The following is a 17,425-nucleotide window of genomic DNA, read 5'->3' as shown; positions in this document are numbered from 1 at the left end:
ATTCAGCACCTGAAACCCGGTGCCTTGGAGACTAGGTCCTGACATACCCAAAATAAACCAAAACAAAATAATGACTCCTCCCTTCCCGTCCCTTATCCACGTCAAATAAAACGACGACACCCACCCACCCCCCACACCCTTTGAGAACATCCCCCAGTTAAGTCTATGCGATGGGGAGACGGAGCCAGCGTCCTTTTCTCCTGGCCTGGGGTGGAGAAGTTCCAAGTTCCCCTGGGTGGGCAATATCTGGTACCCCAGTCACCCACCACGTCCCCTCCTTCCCACCTCGGAGCCGCACGGTGGCACGTGGACAACCTCTGGAGCCAGGCCAGCCGGAGGAGCTCGCTCCCGCTGCGTCGGCTCCTCTGGGACGCCGAAACCAAAGCCATCCCTCCGGCCAGGTCAGCCCAAAGGTCCGCCTTGCTCTGGAGAAGCTGGGTAACTGCTTTTAATTTAAAAACGAGTTGACATTGTACAAGTCCGTGTTCTGTAAAATGGAACAGGACCCTCTCGGCCCACCCCGACGCGCCCCCCACCCCTGCCCCAGCGTTACTCGGGCTCGCTGCTGTTGGTGGTCTTCTCCCACTCCAAGCTCTCCTCGCTCTGCGCGGGTGAGCCCGCAGCCGGCCGTGCCCGCAGCCCCTGAAACCTGCGGCACTCGGGGCACACTCGGATGTGCGTGCACCCTCGGGCGACCAGGGCGGCTTCTTGGGCCAGTCTTTGTGCCAGGGGATCTGGCTCGCCCCCGCTGCACAGCTTCCCGTTGCTGAGCGTGGTTGTGCTGCGGGCTCGGCGTTCCTCCGGGATAACGGGGCGAGTCCGTATCATCCCCCCTCGCCTCCGACGAGGGTGGAAACTGTCCTTGCAGAGAATGATGTTGCGCAGCTCCGTCACCATTTCTTGGCACACCGACACCTGGAAGGCAGACCCGAGACATACTGCTCACCTAAGTAAGCCATGAGCCCAGCAGCGCTGCATCTGCTCTGGATTCTGATGCCAAGGTGTTAGGGAGTCGGTCGTTAATCTGGCCACCGGATTTCAAAAACAATGCTGGGACATTCATGCTCGATTTAGCACGACAGATTCCACCTCTTGTCAGAGACCCTCCTGTTTTCTGCATCCCCAAATCCACATGATACCCAAACCCACGGCAGGGAGAAATCCTCAGATGATCCCGTCCCCAGGAAAGGTACCTGGACATCGCACACATCCTTGATCCCTTCAAAAGCCCTTCGAGCATCCCTACAGCCTCGATCTTAGTAGGAGAGCCTGAGAAGCTCGTGCCTGTCAGACCCTGCCCAATGCACCTTCTCGTTACTAGGAATGCTCATCTCAGCCTGGGTGCACTATTTGCTCCCGAGCACCGCACTGCTGAGCACACCCACACACACTATCCCCTCGGGACACTTTCAGGTCCTACCTCTGACTGCTCAGAGTGTCGAAGGCTCCACAAAAATTCCAGCATTGCCATAAAAATTGCTACGATTAAGCCACAGATGAGCACCACGAAGATCCCACCAATATTCTCCATCCCCAGGCCTACAATAAAGCAGAAGAGACAGTGCTGTGGATGGGGCAGACACGACATAAATTGCAAGCGTCGCTGTGTAGAAAACCCAACTCTTTGCTGTTGAGTTGGCATTGCATATACCCAGCCAGGGACCAAAAAAAACCCAACACATAGCCAGCACTCTCCTATTAATAGCTAACCGCATGACTCGGATGGCAAACGGGATGACTTGCAATAACTGCACGATCGAAGACGCGTTCTCAGAAATGATGATTTTGCAGATAAACAGCAAGTACATTGGAGGGAAGTACAAAGCAATTTGTGGACAAACTGAAAACAGGGGGAAAAAAATGAGAGATCAATCGGGCACATTAATCCCTGCAAATTATTCACCCAGTTCTAGTTGCTTTGAACTTCGCAGAGGCAGATGAGCAGTGTTGTTAAAGAAGCAGAGATGAAGAAGACAAGGAAGGGCTTTAAAGGAAGCTGGCACCAAGAAAAGCTCCTTTGATTGTATTACAAAGCGCTGGTGAAAAATGATTACAGCTGCTTGTACTGCAGTAGCAAGGAGAGGCTCCAAACAAAACCAGGACCCAATGCTGTCTGACATTATACAGTGACCAAGCGGGGTCCCTGTCACCGAGGGGTACCTGGTTACGGGTTGGGTGTTCTCTGCCCAGCACCTTCTGGCCCTTGAGGTGGAACCAGCCCCTTCCATGCCACAACTTATCTCACCTCCCTTGGACATACTGCTTACAACGGTGTGACTGCCATCTCTGCTGATGGTAGGAACCATTCAGCCACCCCACATTCATTCACCCCACAAATGCCCCACGTGCAGACAGCTTCACGTAGGGGAGGGACTAAATCCCACGCACAGCAGCTGCCAGCCCTGTCCTACGCAGTTTTCACTCGAGAAAGCTCCCCAGTTGGAAGGAAAATCCACCCCTCAAGAACCTGGCCCGAGCTTTTTGTGTGCCGAGGCTGTCACCCCGCTTCCCACCGTGCCCCGTGCCCCCAAAACCGCAGCCGGTGCCTCCGACCCGGAGGTCCAGCCCTCCAACCCCTGCAGAAGAGGACCCCAAGAGGAGGCGGGGAGCAGCACCGGCCTCGGCACCTTCTGTCCGAGAAACGGCTCTTCTCTCCTGTGCGTGTTGGGTTTGGGGTCTCAAGTGGACTGGGCCACCGAGTGGATTGATTACTAAAAAGCACGTGGTGCTTCGCACTGAGGTGACTGTATGAGGCCATTACTCAACAAGAACATCTATAAAAATCTTCCTCTCCCCTCTGTAACATTAAATCAAAGTGTAAGAATCAATGATTTATTGACTTAATCTCTGCGTGGCTTTTAGACATAAAATCTCACCAAAATCCTTGTAAATTGCTGACCTGTTTTGTCCTAAAACTTAGGAGGTCACATTTCTCCCTCCTCCGTCATTCTTTTGGCACTGCCTCTGGAGCAATCTAGTGACTCTGTAAATCAGCCCTTTGCAGAGAGATGCTTCTGCTAAAACAGCAATTGCAGGGCAGAAAACACAGCCCATGATCACAGTTTAGACCCAAGATAAAGGCCATCCTTTCCTCCCAGCAGCTCTCAATTTTGAATGTAGGGCCGGTACCTCTCTCTACATCCTTCTACCATTCTATCTGGGTGCCACATTAGACATCCATTCCCAAGCTCACCTGAGAGATATTTCCTTCCTCCAAACACACATGCCAGCAAGCTACAGCCTTCTTCATTTCCCAAACTGAGAAAGTGAACCATGATAGAGGGCACAAAACAGCAGAAGAAATTGTGCAGGGTCACAAAGCGCTACTTCTGGTGGGTAGTGCCAGGAACAACCCAGGACCCTGCTTCCCAGCCGCCCCATTCCCAAGCCATCTCCAACCAGCCCACAGACTAGATTCCACTTCAGAGCTGCTTTTTGCACAGTCCATGGAGGAAATGACTCACATACGCCTGCTCGCCTTCAAAAGTAACTTCTTTAACAGCTTATCACCTTGCCTTGAGGCCTCATGTCTGACATAGGGCCAACACCTCCTGCCTCGAGACTACCAGCACTGCCCAGGGGGGAGCAGGGCTCGTGTCCCCCGCCGGGTGGCATCCAGCCTGGCTCACGAACTGCCCAGACACACACCTACACCCGCTGTGACCCCAGGGAAACAAGAGAGCCTCCATGAACCCAGCTTGGCTCTCCCTCTCCGCGCTCAGGAAGATCAGAAGACTGTCCTTTCAACTGGGGGGGACCTGTGCCCCCCCCCCAGAAAGCCCTCGCTGAGGAAAGGGAGACTGCCAAAACTAAAAAATGCAGTAAACTGCGTTAAGCTGGCAACCGCTCTCACGCTGGGACATCAGCCTAATGTGGTAGCTTTTACGGCAATTTGCATAGCATTACCCAAAAGAATTTGCTCCTCAGTTTACAGATGTACTAATAAAGTCCTTGTGTCCCTTCCCTCGGCTGTTTAAAAGGCGCTTTCACTTGGAGCCATTAACCAGCGGGCCTGTGGTGGAGATCCATCTCCCTTGAAGGAACTCAGGATTTTGGTCTGATCCCTTTAGCCATCCATTTTCCTATGTAATGCTGCAGACATTCATTAGAAGCTAATTTACCCTCCATATGCCTCCAATATTTGTCATTTGGTTGTTCCCGCTATCTTTGCCCCAGGCAAAAACACACAGCATGAGGCACAGCAGAGCTGTTTGGCTTTCTCCTTGAATTGCGAAGGAAGGAATCTCAGGTCAGAAGAAGGGGAAAAAGTAATTCTCAGGCAGAAAACCTGGCAGCGCTCATGTGCAGATGGACGTTCATCCTTGCACTGCTGGCAAGGATGCTTCTACTGCCTGGTCCCTTCAGCACGCTACCGGAGAGCAGTGTGGCTTACCTTTGGCTCTGTGGTCCTCCTCTTTGGGGCATTTTCCTCCTTCCCACCACTTCCTCTTCAGGATCTCCAGGCGGTTGTTCTCTTGCAACTGGAGAATGGCCAGGTCGAACTCGTCACGAAACACAGAGCCTGCAACACCAAGAGGCAGGTGGTAAGGCACCGCCTCGGCCAGCCTTCCTCCCCGCCACGGTGCCCTGCCAGTGTGCCCAACTACAGGAGGTTGTCTGTACATGGTTTGGAAGGGACTTCAGTCCATGTTAAGCCCTTGAAACCTGCAGCCTCCCTGCTGGGACTGTCAACTGGGACTGCCAACTACTTAACGTCACTTGCAGAGGGTCATTTTGCCTGTCCAACAAGTCCCACATAGGGCATTTAAAGAGGTCCATGGCAAGAGAGAGCTTTGGCTTCACAGGCAGGGTCTGAACAGGCAGTTCAGTATCACCCCGCTGCTCTTCCAGGCCACTGAGGTCCCTTCTCCTGTCATTCCACCTCCAACTTCAACCTTGCTCTAATGCTCCTTCCCTCAAACTGGTGCACTGCCACAGCAGCAAGTTCAACCGACACACAAGCCCAAAAGTTCATGGTGGGGGCTCGGTACCGAGCTCTACTGCAGTTTTCATGGTGTCTGCGATCGGAGATCCCGAAGCAGGGCCGTGGGAAAGACCTCAGCTCTCCCGGTAACTCTGCACCATTGTCCCAGCGAGCAGCTTTCTGCTCTCCTTATCTGCTACGGTTTCACTGTTTAACAAGACAATGCCAGAACAAATTTCGTCCTGAAAGTAAGGATTTGTACTCCCGATCAGGTTCCAGTGACTTTACAAGCTGACGCATGTTCACTAAACTATAGTGACTGTCTGTGTGACGGGTCTTAAGCAATTCAGCTTAACTTTGTATTGCTAAGTACAGGTGCTTAAAGGTCAGGAACAAGGCTTCCCGAGACTGGCCGAAAGATCAGCCGATTGCTTGGAATAACAAATACTACATCCTTTTTCTGTGCCGCCCTGGGAGATGATGTTCTGTTGCTAGCTCTCATATTTGAAAGACAAAAACCCTCCATTTGTTAAACCTGATTATTAGCTGAGATAGTCACTGAATTGCCCAATTCTCTGTCCTGCAGTTTTAAGAACCACCAGCTGTTAAGAAACTCGTGCTAAAGACTACAAGAGTTGAAACAGCATTACTTTTACAGCACTTTAGAGATAAAGCAAGGAGCGCAAAGTGATTCAAAAACACTGGTTCAAAAGGGGAACAGTCAGCAAAGAGCATATATGCAGAAAATGAGCAGCAATTTTGAAACATCTTTCACATGAATTATTTAAAGAGCCGCAGTCGCGTGTCACATGGCTCTGGACCAGAGCAGGGTCTCGCACATCTGGCTCTGAGCGTGCACCTCGGGCAATTCAAATGTGTTTTGATTTTCCTCCTGAGATTAAAAAACAAACAAACAAACAAACAAAAAAACCCACGACCCTGGGCAGAGCTGTGAAACGTGACATGGGCTTTAGAGCCGGTTCAGCCTTTCAAATGCTCCGGTCCTCTGCCGACAGCTGAGAAGGACTAGAATTTTTCTTCACTGCCTACCGACGGGCATGCCAATCCCGTAGCCCTTGGTGTCCAGAAGGCCCCCGACCTGCGTGAGGTTGCAATTGCGCTGACGGTAATACTCGTTCATGGTGGATTCCAGCAGGAAGGCGTAATTGGAGTTCAGCACCCGCGCGATCCCTTCCTCCGTGCTCTTCACGAAGACGCTTGGCTGCTTGGAGTACATGTAGTTCCACATCCGCTGGTACGTCTGGTAACGGGAGTTCTGCAGGGAAAAGGATGGCAAAGCACAGCTAAGGTGGGAGCCACCCATCCTGCTGTAACCTAAACCCCAAATTAGACACGGCTACGAAAAGGCCACAACGGGGAAAGGAGTCAAAGCAGATTTGGTGCCAGACTCAAGAAGGGTTTAGGTGCCCAGCCTCCATTTATTCCAACGGGACTTAGAGGCCCAAATATCTTGGTGGATTTGAGACTTTGTTGGCAAAGCTGGGCATGAAATGCATACCTAATTCCAATAGGTTCCAGCAAAGCTCTTTGCATAAATTCAATTTTAGAAAAATACAGATTTTCCGTAACAGTGTATCAAAAAAACACACAAAAAAAAGCCAGAACAAATAGCTCGTGCATGGCTGATTTAAGCCACTGAATGCTCCCTGTAGAGCTCACACCCTATCATCTGTCACTGTAACCTTGTGCTTATCAGTTCACCAGCATTACAGCCAAACACCATCACCCTGAGAAGGGCGCTGGGGGCACTGCCAAAGCTCTTTGAAGTTTGTTGCTCCCTGAATCCAGATTTTGCTTCAAAAAAAGGCAAAAACCTGCTTAAGAGAACTGGAGTCTTTCCACTGACTCCAGTAAACTAAGGCTGAACCAGCCCCAAATCCTCAGACTTTGTTGGTGGTTGAACCCACCTTGGTTTGACTGAGAGAAAAGCTGCCTACAGTTCATCCCTCTTGCCTGCAACGAGCAAAGAGTGAAACCTGCTCGCTCAAAGACTGAAGATAAACACACTCTGGAGTTTCTGGATTTGCCCCCTTTCCCTTCACGCTTGTATTTCTGCAGCACACGGAATCCCTTACACCACCTCCCCTCCTGGCCAAGGCAGCAGGTACATCTTTTGCTAATTCCTTCTCTGATACCAGCGACTCCAGCACCAGCCAGGCAGCACACAGCCACAGTCGGGATTTTAAACTTGAAAGCCTTCCTGAAAAGAACTGAGTGAATGCCTCATACACAACCACCTTAGTCACTTGGGCACTGTTCGGCTCATTTTAGATATAATGCTCTGCTTAAAAGTAGCTTTATGCCAAACCCTGAAGGGTGTAAAGTCAGGCTGAAAAGCTCAGGCTCCCTCGAGAGATTTCTCAGCCTTCCCAAATCAGTTCAGACTCAGAGGTGGGAAAAAGTGAGAAAAGCTTTCTCTCCTCTCAGGATTTCAACAAGTAATAAATAAATAATCCTCAAGCAGTTCTTTGTGCTTTCAGAGCACTGCAGAAAAGATTCACTCATTTATTTCCCTTCTGAATAGAGCAGGGAAGATAAAAATTAAATCAGGCTAAGTGGCACACGTAAGTTTGCATTCACTTGACTTATCTGTTTTCAGTGCCACTGACCAGCACTTTGACATACACCAGCCTACCTGGGGTCTGCAAACTTTTCTTTGCTTACCCAACCCGAGGGACTCTCCTGTAAGAGCTAAAATCGCATCAAAACCGCATAGAGACCCATGGAAATTTGACTGCAAATGCTCCTCTCCTGAAGACCGTATTGTGTCATCGCTGTGACACAGGGATGTGCACCACTTTCCCACCCACGTGGTGACACTCCGAGTGTTAAGTTGCAGGAAAGTCTGCTCCCTCAGGGTCCAGCGCAGATCTCCTGACCCTGGACCTCCAGCATCACAAGAGCACGCCAGCCGCTGTGTTACAAAATCCTGCCTCCCCTGTCCTCCCCCACCACTCATCCCATCGTCACCCACTGCAGATCTGCCCGGTCGTGTGCAACCAAGCAGCCAGGAGTCTCTCCAAAGGTCCCCTCCGTGCCAGAAACTGGAATGAAACGGGCATGACAGGCCAAATCTGAATAGAGGGTGCCCTTGGCACCCCCTGCCCCAGTTAGCAAAAGAATGGGGTTTACTTGGAAGAAGGTCATGCTGGAGCCGCCGTGAATGGTGCCGTACTCGATGGCTGTCTGGTCAGCCAGGTCATCTACGGATTCGATGGGGACGTCCATCCGCTGCACGGTGAGGAAGGCTGCCAGATTGGCCGTGTAGGAGGAGATGATGATCAGGGTGAACGCCCACCTAAGGAAAGGGGAAGTGAAAACGGGGACCTGAGATTTACCCACAGACTGAATCCGATCGCCATCCCCACCCCTCCACCCTCTCCATCTGCTCCTGCCCAGAAAAGACCCACAGAGAAGCCTCCCTTCGGGAGAGGGCTCCCCTCCTTACCAGACTCCGCTGACACAGCGCGTGGATAATGCCTGGGGGGCAATGGTGGAGCCTTGCTGCATGAATCCCCCGACTGGAAACCACAAGCTGTTGCCGAGAGAGTACTGGTTCACCAGAAGATTGCATCGGCCTTGCGAGCAGGGGTGGGGGCTGTACCACTCGTACGGTGTCAATCTAAAGTGACAAGAAGCAGGTAGATCGGGTAATTCACTGGGAAACTTTGGAGAAAAGAAGTAAAAAAAAAAGCAAAGCTGTGAAGCCCTAACTCTCCCGGAGATGGATTTTTCTGAGGAGGAAACTCTTTGCTGTCAATTGATGCCCAGGGCTCAGAGCTCTGTGAAATGCTTGCTCTAAGGCTCAGAAGCCAGAGGCTTTCTTGTAAAGATTTGCAAAAGTTTTGAGAGGCTCTGCTGAAAACCTGGGCACGGGCTGCGGGGAGACCAGAGCCCTGTGCGCAGATTCGTACCGCAGGCAACAACGACGGTAACTCCAGGTGTGCACAGACTTGATGTGAAACTGGAAACAAACACCTCGGGTTCTGTTCCCTGCTGGAGAATGAGCATCAATGGGAAGGTTTCAAAAGGGAAGCGCGTGAGACCTGACTGCGTGACACCGTCAAGGAAAGAAGTAACTGTAAACGGTTGCTCTGAGAAGGTCTGATTGCCCCGCCATGGTCTAGGTCCCAGATCTAGTTTGAAGCCAAGTGCTGGTGTTTCAAAGCATCACACGCTTTCAGCGCTCACGGGGCCAGGAGGGAGGTGGGAATCTGAACTAACCGCCAGCCTGTCACTGAAGGGACTGTGGCCCAGCTCTCGTTTTCTGCTGTTCCCAATCCTCAGTTCCGCGGTTGCTAAGAAAGCCTTCTAATTCCTAAATTCCTACTCTGCAGTTCATTATATCGCTAACGGTTAACAAAGCTGGTGCCTGGGAGGGTCATTTCAGGGATACTGCCAATACAGCTGCAGGGCTCTGCCAGCTTACACAGCATTTAACCAAAATGAGGTGTTTATTTTCCTTTCTGCCTCTCCTACCTCACTGCGATGCCAGCGAAGCGGAGGTTATTTCCTGAAGACTTTCTACAGTTGGATCAAACCCTGGCAGTAAAAAAAAAACCAAAAAACCCTGCTCTGGGAGAGTCTTCTGCAACTCACAGGGTCAAATGCTCCTTATTGCTGAGCAAGGCAGAGAGCAGCGTCCAAACCTCCATCTCCAGCGGGAAGCCGTGTGAGGGCACCTTTTTGGAGGTTCATGTTTAAAACATGAGGAGGGGGGCTAAAGGGGCACCAAAAATCTCAGTCTGCAGAGAGCACCGGACTGCATTATTCAGCGGTTTCCTCCGAGCTGCGTTTCTGAGGCTGTAACAGCATTCGAAGGAGCCGCTAAAGCCCTGTCAGGATGACAACTTTAGCCACGCTAAGGGACCAAGTGACAGCACAGTTCCCATTTTTGTAATGAGAATTGGGTATTAACCGTGTCCCGAAACAGCCTTCAAGCCCCGTGCGCGTCTTCGGCACGCATTGCCAGGACACAGCTCAGCTCCGTCTGAAAAGACCCGACTACGCCACCAACGATAAGCAGTTTGTGAGGAGGGTCAGGAAAACCAGCAACGGGGCACGGACCCTGGGCCTCAACGGGAGACCCGCTGCAGACAAGCACTCGGTGATGTATTTTAAGGCCGATTTAAATTAGTCAGAGGGAAGCGGAACTGAGAGCCGTCAAAGTGAGGCTCTGCACGTCAACCAAGAGGCTGCTGAAAGCTATTAATGAACTTTCTTTTTCTGTACACACTGGGTTATACAGGGCCAGAGGAACCAAAACACCACTACCGGAATTTGCCTTAATATCTCTGAATGCATTTGCCAGCACCTGCCAACCTCCATCCTTCCTGTTCGAGGCAAGGGGTTGGTTTATCCGTTGCAGATCAAGCATCTACAGGGAGCAGCACCATTTACACAGCACCAGCCCCACTCCCAAACCCCTTTCCACCCAGCTCTTGGTGCTGGCACCCACCCTCCCAAATCACGGCACGCTGCTCCTGCCTAGAATCACAGCCATGGAATCATAGAATCGTTTTGGTTGGAAAAGACCTTAAAGATCATCAAGTCCAACCATTAACCTGACCATCCCTGGGCTGCCATATGCATCGCTGACGTGCCTGCATGGACACTCAGCAGCAAAGCCCCAGTCCCCAGCTGGCACGGAGCGGAGCTTGGGATGCTTCTGCCCCCCTTACTGCACCCTCCAAACTGGCGGCCTGGGGGATGTCCCCCTGCCCAGCCCCTCACCACGCATCCCCCCACGGGTGTGGGAGCATGACGCTAGGTGGCACCTCGAGGAAGGAAAAGGCATCGCCAGCCACATTACCGAGCAACCAAGAAGAGGACGCAGCTGACAGCCAGGTAGGCGAGCAGCATGAAGAGCCAGACGCCAGGGGAGAAGGGATCCAGGAACGAGAAGTAGCCAGGTTTGCGGCCCTGGAAGGGAAACGAAAAGGAGTTTGAGCTGCTTGTATTTCTACAAATTAAATGGTCCATTCTGAACACGACACAAAGAAACACACCTGCCCTGATGCTGGCAACGGATGGGAGCAACAGAGGAGAAATAAAGCAAAAGCCTTGCAGGGGATACAAGTGGCAGCAAATGCCACAAATGACTAAGTCCAGCAGCATCTCCCCACTGGCATTCATCTCCTAAAACTATTCTTCTCCCCATCTCCATCACTTTTGTTCCTCCAGGCAAACACAGAGGTGAATTGATAGAAAAATTGAGATAACAGCAGGGCTCTGCCCTCCCCATGGCGGGATGTGCTGCACCCCTCGCCTGCCCCCCCTCTGGAGCCCTTGGCCACCCAAGCAGGCTGCACACCATCCTTGCTGGGCAGGAGGGGGCTCCCCTGGGAGAGCACCCCTGAGCACGAAGCAGAGTGGGGGGAAAAAAAATATATTTGTGCAGAAAAGGGGGGGAAAAAAAAAAGTTTGCAATAATTCTGCTTTTCTTTCTTCAGCCTTGAAACGTCCCTTCTCTACAAAACTCAATAAAATTATTACTTTTATCTCAGGGAACACGGTATTTTTATCTCCAGGATGCGTCAGAATTTCCTGGGTTTTTTTCTCAGCAAACCACCTTTCCTTGAAAAGTAGGGCCAGACTGCTTGAAAAAAAACCAACCAGGCTGATCTTCTCTCAAACTACCTTAAATTTTCACAAGGACACTGCTAGCGCTGAAATTGTGCCAAATGTAGCAAAATTTGTGCAAAGGGAGGATTAATTTCAAGAAGTACCTGAAAAGCTGAACACCTGCTGTTCTGGTGAGGGTATTTTCCCCACCACCACCAGTCCTGCGTTTGCAGCCCCTCTGCAACACAGGCTGGAAAGGGCAGCCACTATTTGCCAGGGAAAATATCTGGGGGCAGGGGGAGAGGTGAAAATATGGCACAAGCCACTAGAAGTGCTCTTTTTGCTCCCTGGGCAATTTTTAACAGCTGTGTGGAGCAGAAAGCACTTTGTTTCAGCCCTGTGCACCACCGACACACTGCTCCCACCCTGAATGCTGCAATGCTTATCTACCTCAGGCATCTTCTTTCCTTACCCTCTCCTCTGAAAGACTCCCAGCAAAACCTGGATGAGGAGACAGAGTGTATCCTCCGCAAGTTGGCTGATGATACCAAACTGGGAGGGCTGGCTGACACTCCAGAGGGCTGTGCCGCCATCCAGCGTGACCAGGACAGGCTGGAGAGCTGGGCAGAGAAGAACCTAAGGAGGTTCAACAAGGGCAAGTGTAGCGTCCTGCACCTGGGGAGGAAGAACCCCAGGCACCAATATAGGTTAGGGGTGGATCTTCTGGAAAGCACTACTGAGGAGAAGGACCTGGGAGTCCTGGTGGATAGCAAACTTTCCATGAGCCAGCAATGTGCCCTTGTTGCCAAGAGGGCCAATGGGATCCTGGGCTACATAGGGAAGAGTGTGGCCAGTAGGGCAAGGGAGGTCATTCTCCCCCTCTGCTCTGCACTGGTGAGGCCACAACTGGAATATTGTGTCCAGTGCTGGGCTCCCCAGTTCAAGAGAGACAGGGAACTACTGGAGAGAGTCCAGCGTAGGACAACTAAGATGATTAAGGGATTGGAGCATCTCCCTGATGAGGAAAAGCTCAAAGAGCCTGGGGCTCTTTAGCCTGGAGAAGAGAAGGCTGAAGGGAGACCTTATCTATGTTTACAAGTACCTAAAGGGTGGGTTGAAGGAGGATGGAGCCAGACTCTTTTCAGTGGTTTCCAGCAATAGGACGAGGGACAACGGGCACAAGCTGGAACACAGGAAGTTCCATTTAAATATGAGGAGAAACTTCTTTCTGGTGAGGGTGCCAGAGCCCTGGAACAGTCCCCCTCTCTGGAGATCTTCAAGCCCCGCCTGGATGCAGTCCTGAGTGATGTGCTCTGGGCAACCCTGCTTCAGCAGGGGAGTTGGACTAGGGGATCTCTAGAGGTCCCTTCCAACTCTGACAATTCCGTAGTCCTGTGAAAAGCACGGACTCCCAACGCAGGGCTAAAGGGCTGCATTAACCCCGCAGCAACACGAGCCTTTTGCCCACGGGAGCCTGTATCTTCTGCCCCGAACCACCAAGTCATCCCTGGCACCGCAAAACCTCCAGCTCCACGGTTTCCCCAAGCACCTGTAAGCGGGGAAGCTGCCCACAAGCCACAGCTCCTGCGAAGGCTTTTACTGTAAAGTCAAGAGTGGAAACAGCCTTTTATCACACTCGGCCGGGCTGTCAGTGTATTTCTTCCTGGCACCTTGCTCCCTTGTGTGCCGAAAACCCCTATCGCTGTCTGCTCCATGCGGCTCACTCCGGCAGCCGTTTCCCAGCACGGCGGCTGCTCTGCTGTAGTTCCCTCGCTTTACACAAAATCTGCTGCCGGGGATCAGCTTTGACACACAGAGGCCTCATTCTCCCCTAGTCCACCGCCTCACCCTGCCCCGTCTGTGACACCCCATAAACTAATAACAGCTAGCAATAAATAACACCTAACCTCAATTGCCATAGGCAACCCAGAACATCAAAGACCAGAGTCCTGATATTTTAGAGCTGTGCTTAATCCAAAGGCGGTGAATAATTTTCTGTCCCCACGAAACAGAGCTGCTTTTTTTTTTTTTCCCTCCATCTCCAGACTCAGAGCAGCACTTTAAATTCCATTTCCATTAAAAAACAGTTTTACTACTGAAATATACCTAATTGTATGCAAAACCTGAATTTCACAAGGTCTTGGTAGTTCTTCTGAAGACTAAATTGTCGCTAGAAAAGGCAATAGTTGTTGCACAAAAATCTTCCTCTACTAAAAATATCTAGGATACTGTGATATTCTCAGCTCCAGTCACCAGCTGGGACCGTAAAATCTCAGAAACCTTCTACAGCAAAGTCTGTCCTTCATGAAGTGAAGAACCACCGCACCATAACATCCTATCCCTGTATCCTTAAGGACAAGGCGAGATTGAGCTTGGGATCTACATTAACATTTTTAGAGACTCTGGCTTATTAAGCCTTTTAACAAACAGATGAGTTAATGTGTCCGTTTTCAGATGAATTTAAAGTCACTTCCCAAGCAAAGGTTCAGGTTCTCCTGGGTGCAATTCCAGAGTCTCTCTTTAAGACAAGGTCTCTCTTCTGTGCCAGGTTATGGTACTGTGCTTGGTATAAGCAGGTGAGGTACAAACAGTGAAAGAAACTACCTCCTTCTTTTGTCCTTTCCCTTTTTTTTGGTCATTTGCTGCCGTGTTCTGCTCTTCCTTATATTTCTCCCAGAAACCCAGAGAGAGAGAGACAAATGACTGCTACAGCCAGCATCTGGCCCCAAATCAAGGGCGTTCAGAGACACAGACGCTGCTGGAGACTACACCGCCAGCATCCTGGAGGGACTCACATCTCCAGTAACGTCCTTTGCTCACCTTGCTGGAGCTCCCCTCTCTAGTTCAGAGAGGTGAGACCGTCTCACGAGTCTGCAGGATCCGAGGTGCACTCCCCTCTGCACTTCTTGCTGATCCCACCCAGAGGATCGTGGACTTCGCGATGCCAACAGGAAGGCAGAGATAGGTGATCTCAAAGCTCTTCAGCGACCGCATGGCTTTCCCGAATGCCCCACAGGCCCCTGGTTCCCTTTATCATCTAGAACTAAATTGGCTCAACTGCTTCTCTTCTTCCAACAGGTGTTTACATGCTCAAGAATGAAATGAGGCAATAGGAACCTGCAAGGTGTGAAGGGCACCATCTGCCCTCAGCCAAGCAAACTGGAGCTTCTCAAGCAGAAGACCATTCCGGGCAGCTTATCCCTGCCCAGCATCCCAGAGCTGCCAGGAAACTCCCAGACACGGACAGTGCCTCGGCTCGGGCTCCCTCGTGAGATGCTCCTGTATCAAAGTTCCTCTCTGTAATTTAGGCCTGGATGTCTTCTCTATTTTTCTGGGGCAGTTTGTCAATAAATTAGGCTCATTAAGGAAATTGCATCAGGCTTGGCAATGACTCTCTCCTGTGACTTTACAGTAGTAGTAGTTCTGGTTCTCTTCAGCTACAGTCATTTTCAGACTGCTGCTACATATTATTTTCATTCACAGTTGTGGATAAGAATAAAGATATTCTGTTCCCACGGAGGGCACAAACTCTCTCTTATCTGTCTGTTTTGAAGATGGGAATGACAATATCTGGAGTCTGTCAGATATTTTTAGCCGGTCCCAATACAGCTTTGTTAATTGGAAGAGCTATTTTTCCTGGAATAGAAATGTTCAAAATGTCCAATAATTGATGAAGGCCTCCTGCAAATCCTCAGATGGAAGCAGGAGAGAGTCATTTACCCTCCTCAGTCGTTCTTGGAAGTCTTCATTTTCAGCCGGAGAGAAGCAGTTTTCTGGGCAGGTACGCATGACGGAAGAGCCTGAATGTGCAGGACACTCGGGAAGAGGAGGAGAAGCAGAGCTATATGGCATGGTCCTGGATCCATCTGTGTCCCGGTCCGTAAGACACCTTACACCCTGGACAAACAGAGTCTGATGGGACCCCAGTGCTCACCTGCTCCCTCTTGCAGAAACAGTCAGCCCTACCAATGTCATTTCTCACAGGGGTTTGTCCCTAAAAAAAGGCAAGCAAGAGAACTCTCTTCTGTCCCTGTAAGTCAGAAGGAAAGCAAGAAAACTCAGCCTGGCAAGGCAGAAATGTTGATGTGTGCTAGGTACAACTGCAGTCTCACCAAATGACTTTTGGTCTCACCAAAACAAAGCGTGTATATCGTAGGATGACCACGTCTGATCCAGAGGCAGATCCAGATCCCTCCCCTCTCCAGCGTCCTTTCTCTGGAGTCAATAAGAAAAACCCAAGCATCCTGAGCCTAGTTTGGGGTCACCAGATGGTCCACAATGGACAGACCAACGCGTACCATGGTCCCGGGCATGCCTGGGCCAGTGGTTGCTGCATCCCTGTGCCAAGGAAGAGGGAGTATCGCTGGCAGAGCAGCAGAAGTTGTCAGGAGGGTGCTCAGCTCCTCTGCCTCGGCCGTCAAGCCTCCTCTGGCAGGAACGAAGGAGCTATTCATTCGGTCCTTCCCATTTCATGTCTCTTCTGCAGCAACCAAGTAGAAACACTTTAAGCCTCAGTTCACTTGGCCTAAACTCAGCTATTCCAGCGTACTCGCCAAATCTACATTTTCTCATCTTGAAGTAGAGCACAGTAAGGACTTTCAGGGCTGATGAGCCAGAATCATGTGCTAGCTAGTCCCTTGTTGCCTGCCATAGAGGCAGGTATGTGAACAAAAGCACGTGCCTGCTACAAATAAGCCTGACTTACAACATCCCTCTGTGCAGAAATGGCACCGGGCACCTGATTTCAGCCCCCTGCCAAGCAGAACGACTGCTCAGGACTCGTCATCCATCTCCTGCCTTCCACAGGTCCCACCAGCTGGCCAGAACGGGAACGTAATAAAACAAAACAAGCCTTTTCTCTTAGCAGCCTGCAAGTCAGAATGCCTATTAGAGTCGCCGTGTCAGAAATCCATACTTGATTATATCACAACAAGTGAAATTGAGAAAAATGACAGTTCCATTTAAAGCTGCCATATTTGGTTATGCGTGATAAGAGAGAGGCACTGTGGTGGCTGGGTTGGCGGGGTGGGGAGGAGAAAGGTGGGGGGAGAAATCATTTTCCACTGGAGTTACATGGAAATTAAAATAAAATATCACACTGGGAGGAGACCAGGGTGTGGAGGCAACTCCTCAGCAAGAGATTTATTTGTGGTTATTTATTAGGTGACGTCTGACCTGCACTGTGATTAACATAACGTCAGCCGCAATTTTTGACATCGCAGAGATGTTTGTTGGGGTGGGGAAGGGACAGGAGGGGACAGGAGCAGATGGGGCTGCGTGGCCGCCTTCCGCTGCTCTGCAAACCAACATCCGTAAAGGAAAACCGGAGCAATTAGCTACCTTGCCTGTCCTTCTTAAATAAATATTTACCAGTTTAATTAGTTAATTGCCACACAGCACTCAGAAACTCTCCTCAAGCTAAGCAGGAGAGGTCTGCCCAAAGAGGGGCCGAGTTCTGCGGAGGGAAGAGGGGGCTCCGAGCTTCCCTGCTGGGGAGACCTCCCTGCTCCTGAGGAGGGCACGAGCCCAGCCTGCCCCTGCCATCGCTCCTGTGGCCTGGATGCAGCAGAGCAGGGCTCGCCGCAGGGTGACCTGACCTGGGAGATGCCCCACGTCTCCCTTGCAAGCCCACCTGGGCCACTGGGCAGCTCTCCTCTACTCAAAGTCCTAACTGGGTCCTTCCATCAGGCAGCTGAAGACCAAAGTCCTGACCGACGGCTGGGATCTATTTGCCCAACACTTTCAAAGACTGTAATTATTAATCCTGTTCGGTTTGGTAAACGCCCAAAGGGCAGGCTGGGACATGGCTGCGTTGCGTTACTCTGGTACCAGCACGAGCAGCAGATGGTCCCTGCCCTGAAGAACCTACACTCTGAGTGGATGTGTCAGACACATTTCTACCGAGCTCGCACAGAG

The 17,425-nt window shown here is 51.0% G+C and overlaps 1 protein-coding gene across 4 annotated transcripts in view; it reads right to left on the bottom strand.

Moving 5' to 3' along the window:
• Positions 1–549: 549 nt before the first annotated feature.
• GRIK4 (glutamate ionotropic receptor kainate type subunit 4) overlaps positions 550–17,425 on the bottom strand; it is a 135,751-nt gene continuing 118,875 nt past the window's right edge. For 3 of the 4 annotated variants that reach the window (XM_074162327.1, XM_074162331.1, XM_074162328.1), the window contains 7 exons: positions 10,758–10,867; positions 8,394–8,567; positions 8,078–8,243; positions 5,975–6,200; positions 4,394–4,522; positions 1,421–1,539; positions 550–915 (listed from right to left, as the gene is read on the bottom strand). In XM_074162327.1, coding sequence (XP_074018428.1) covers positions 550–915; positions 1,421–1,539; positions 4,394–4,522; positions 5,975–6,200; positions 8,078–8,243; positions 8,394–8,567; positions 10,758–10,867 — 1,290 coding nt within the window. The remainder of the gene's footprint in view (positions 916–1,420; positions 1,540–4,393; positions 4,523–5,974; positions 6,201–8,077; positions 8,244–8,393; positions 8,568–10,757; positions 10,868–17,425) is intronic. The other variant, XM_074162329.1, reaches the window with a different exon arrangement.

The sequence above is a fragment of the Numenius arquata genome, chromosome 22, assembly GCF_964106895.1.
Source record: "Numenius arquata chromosome 22, bNumArq3.hap1.1, whole genome shotgun sequence".
NCBI lineage: Eukaryota > Metazoa > Chordata > Aves > Charadriiformes > Scolopacidae > Numenius > Numenius arquata.
Note: the sequence above shows the minus strand (reverse complement) of the source record. Positions and strands in the feature narration are given on the sequence as shown.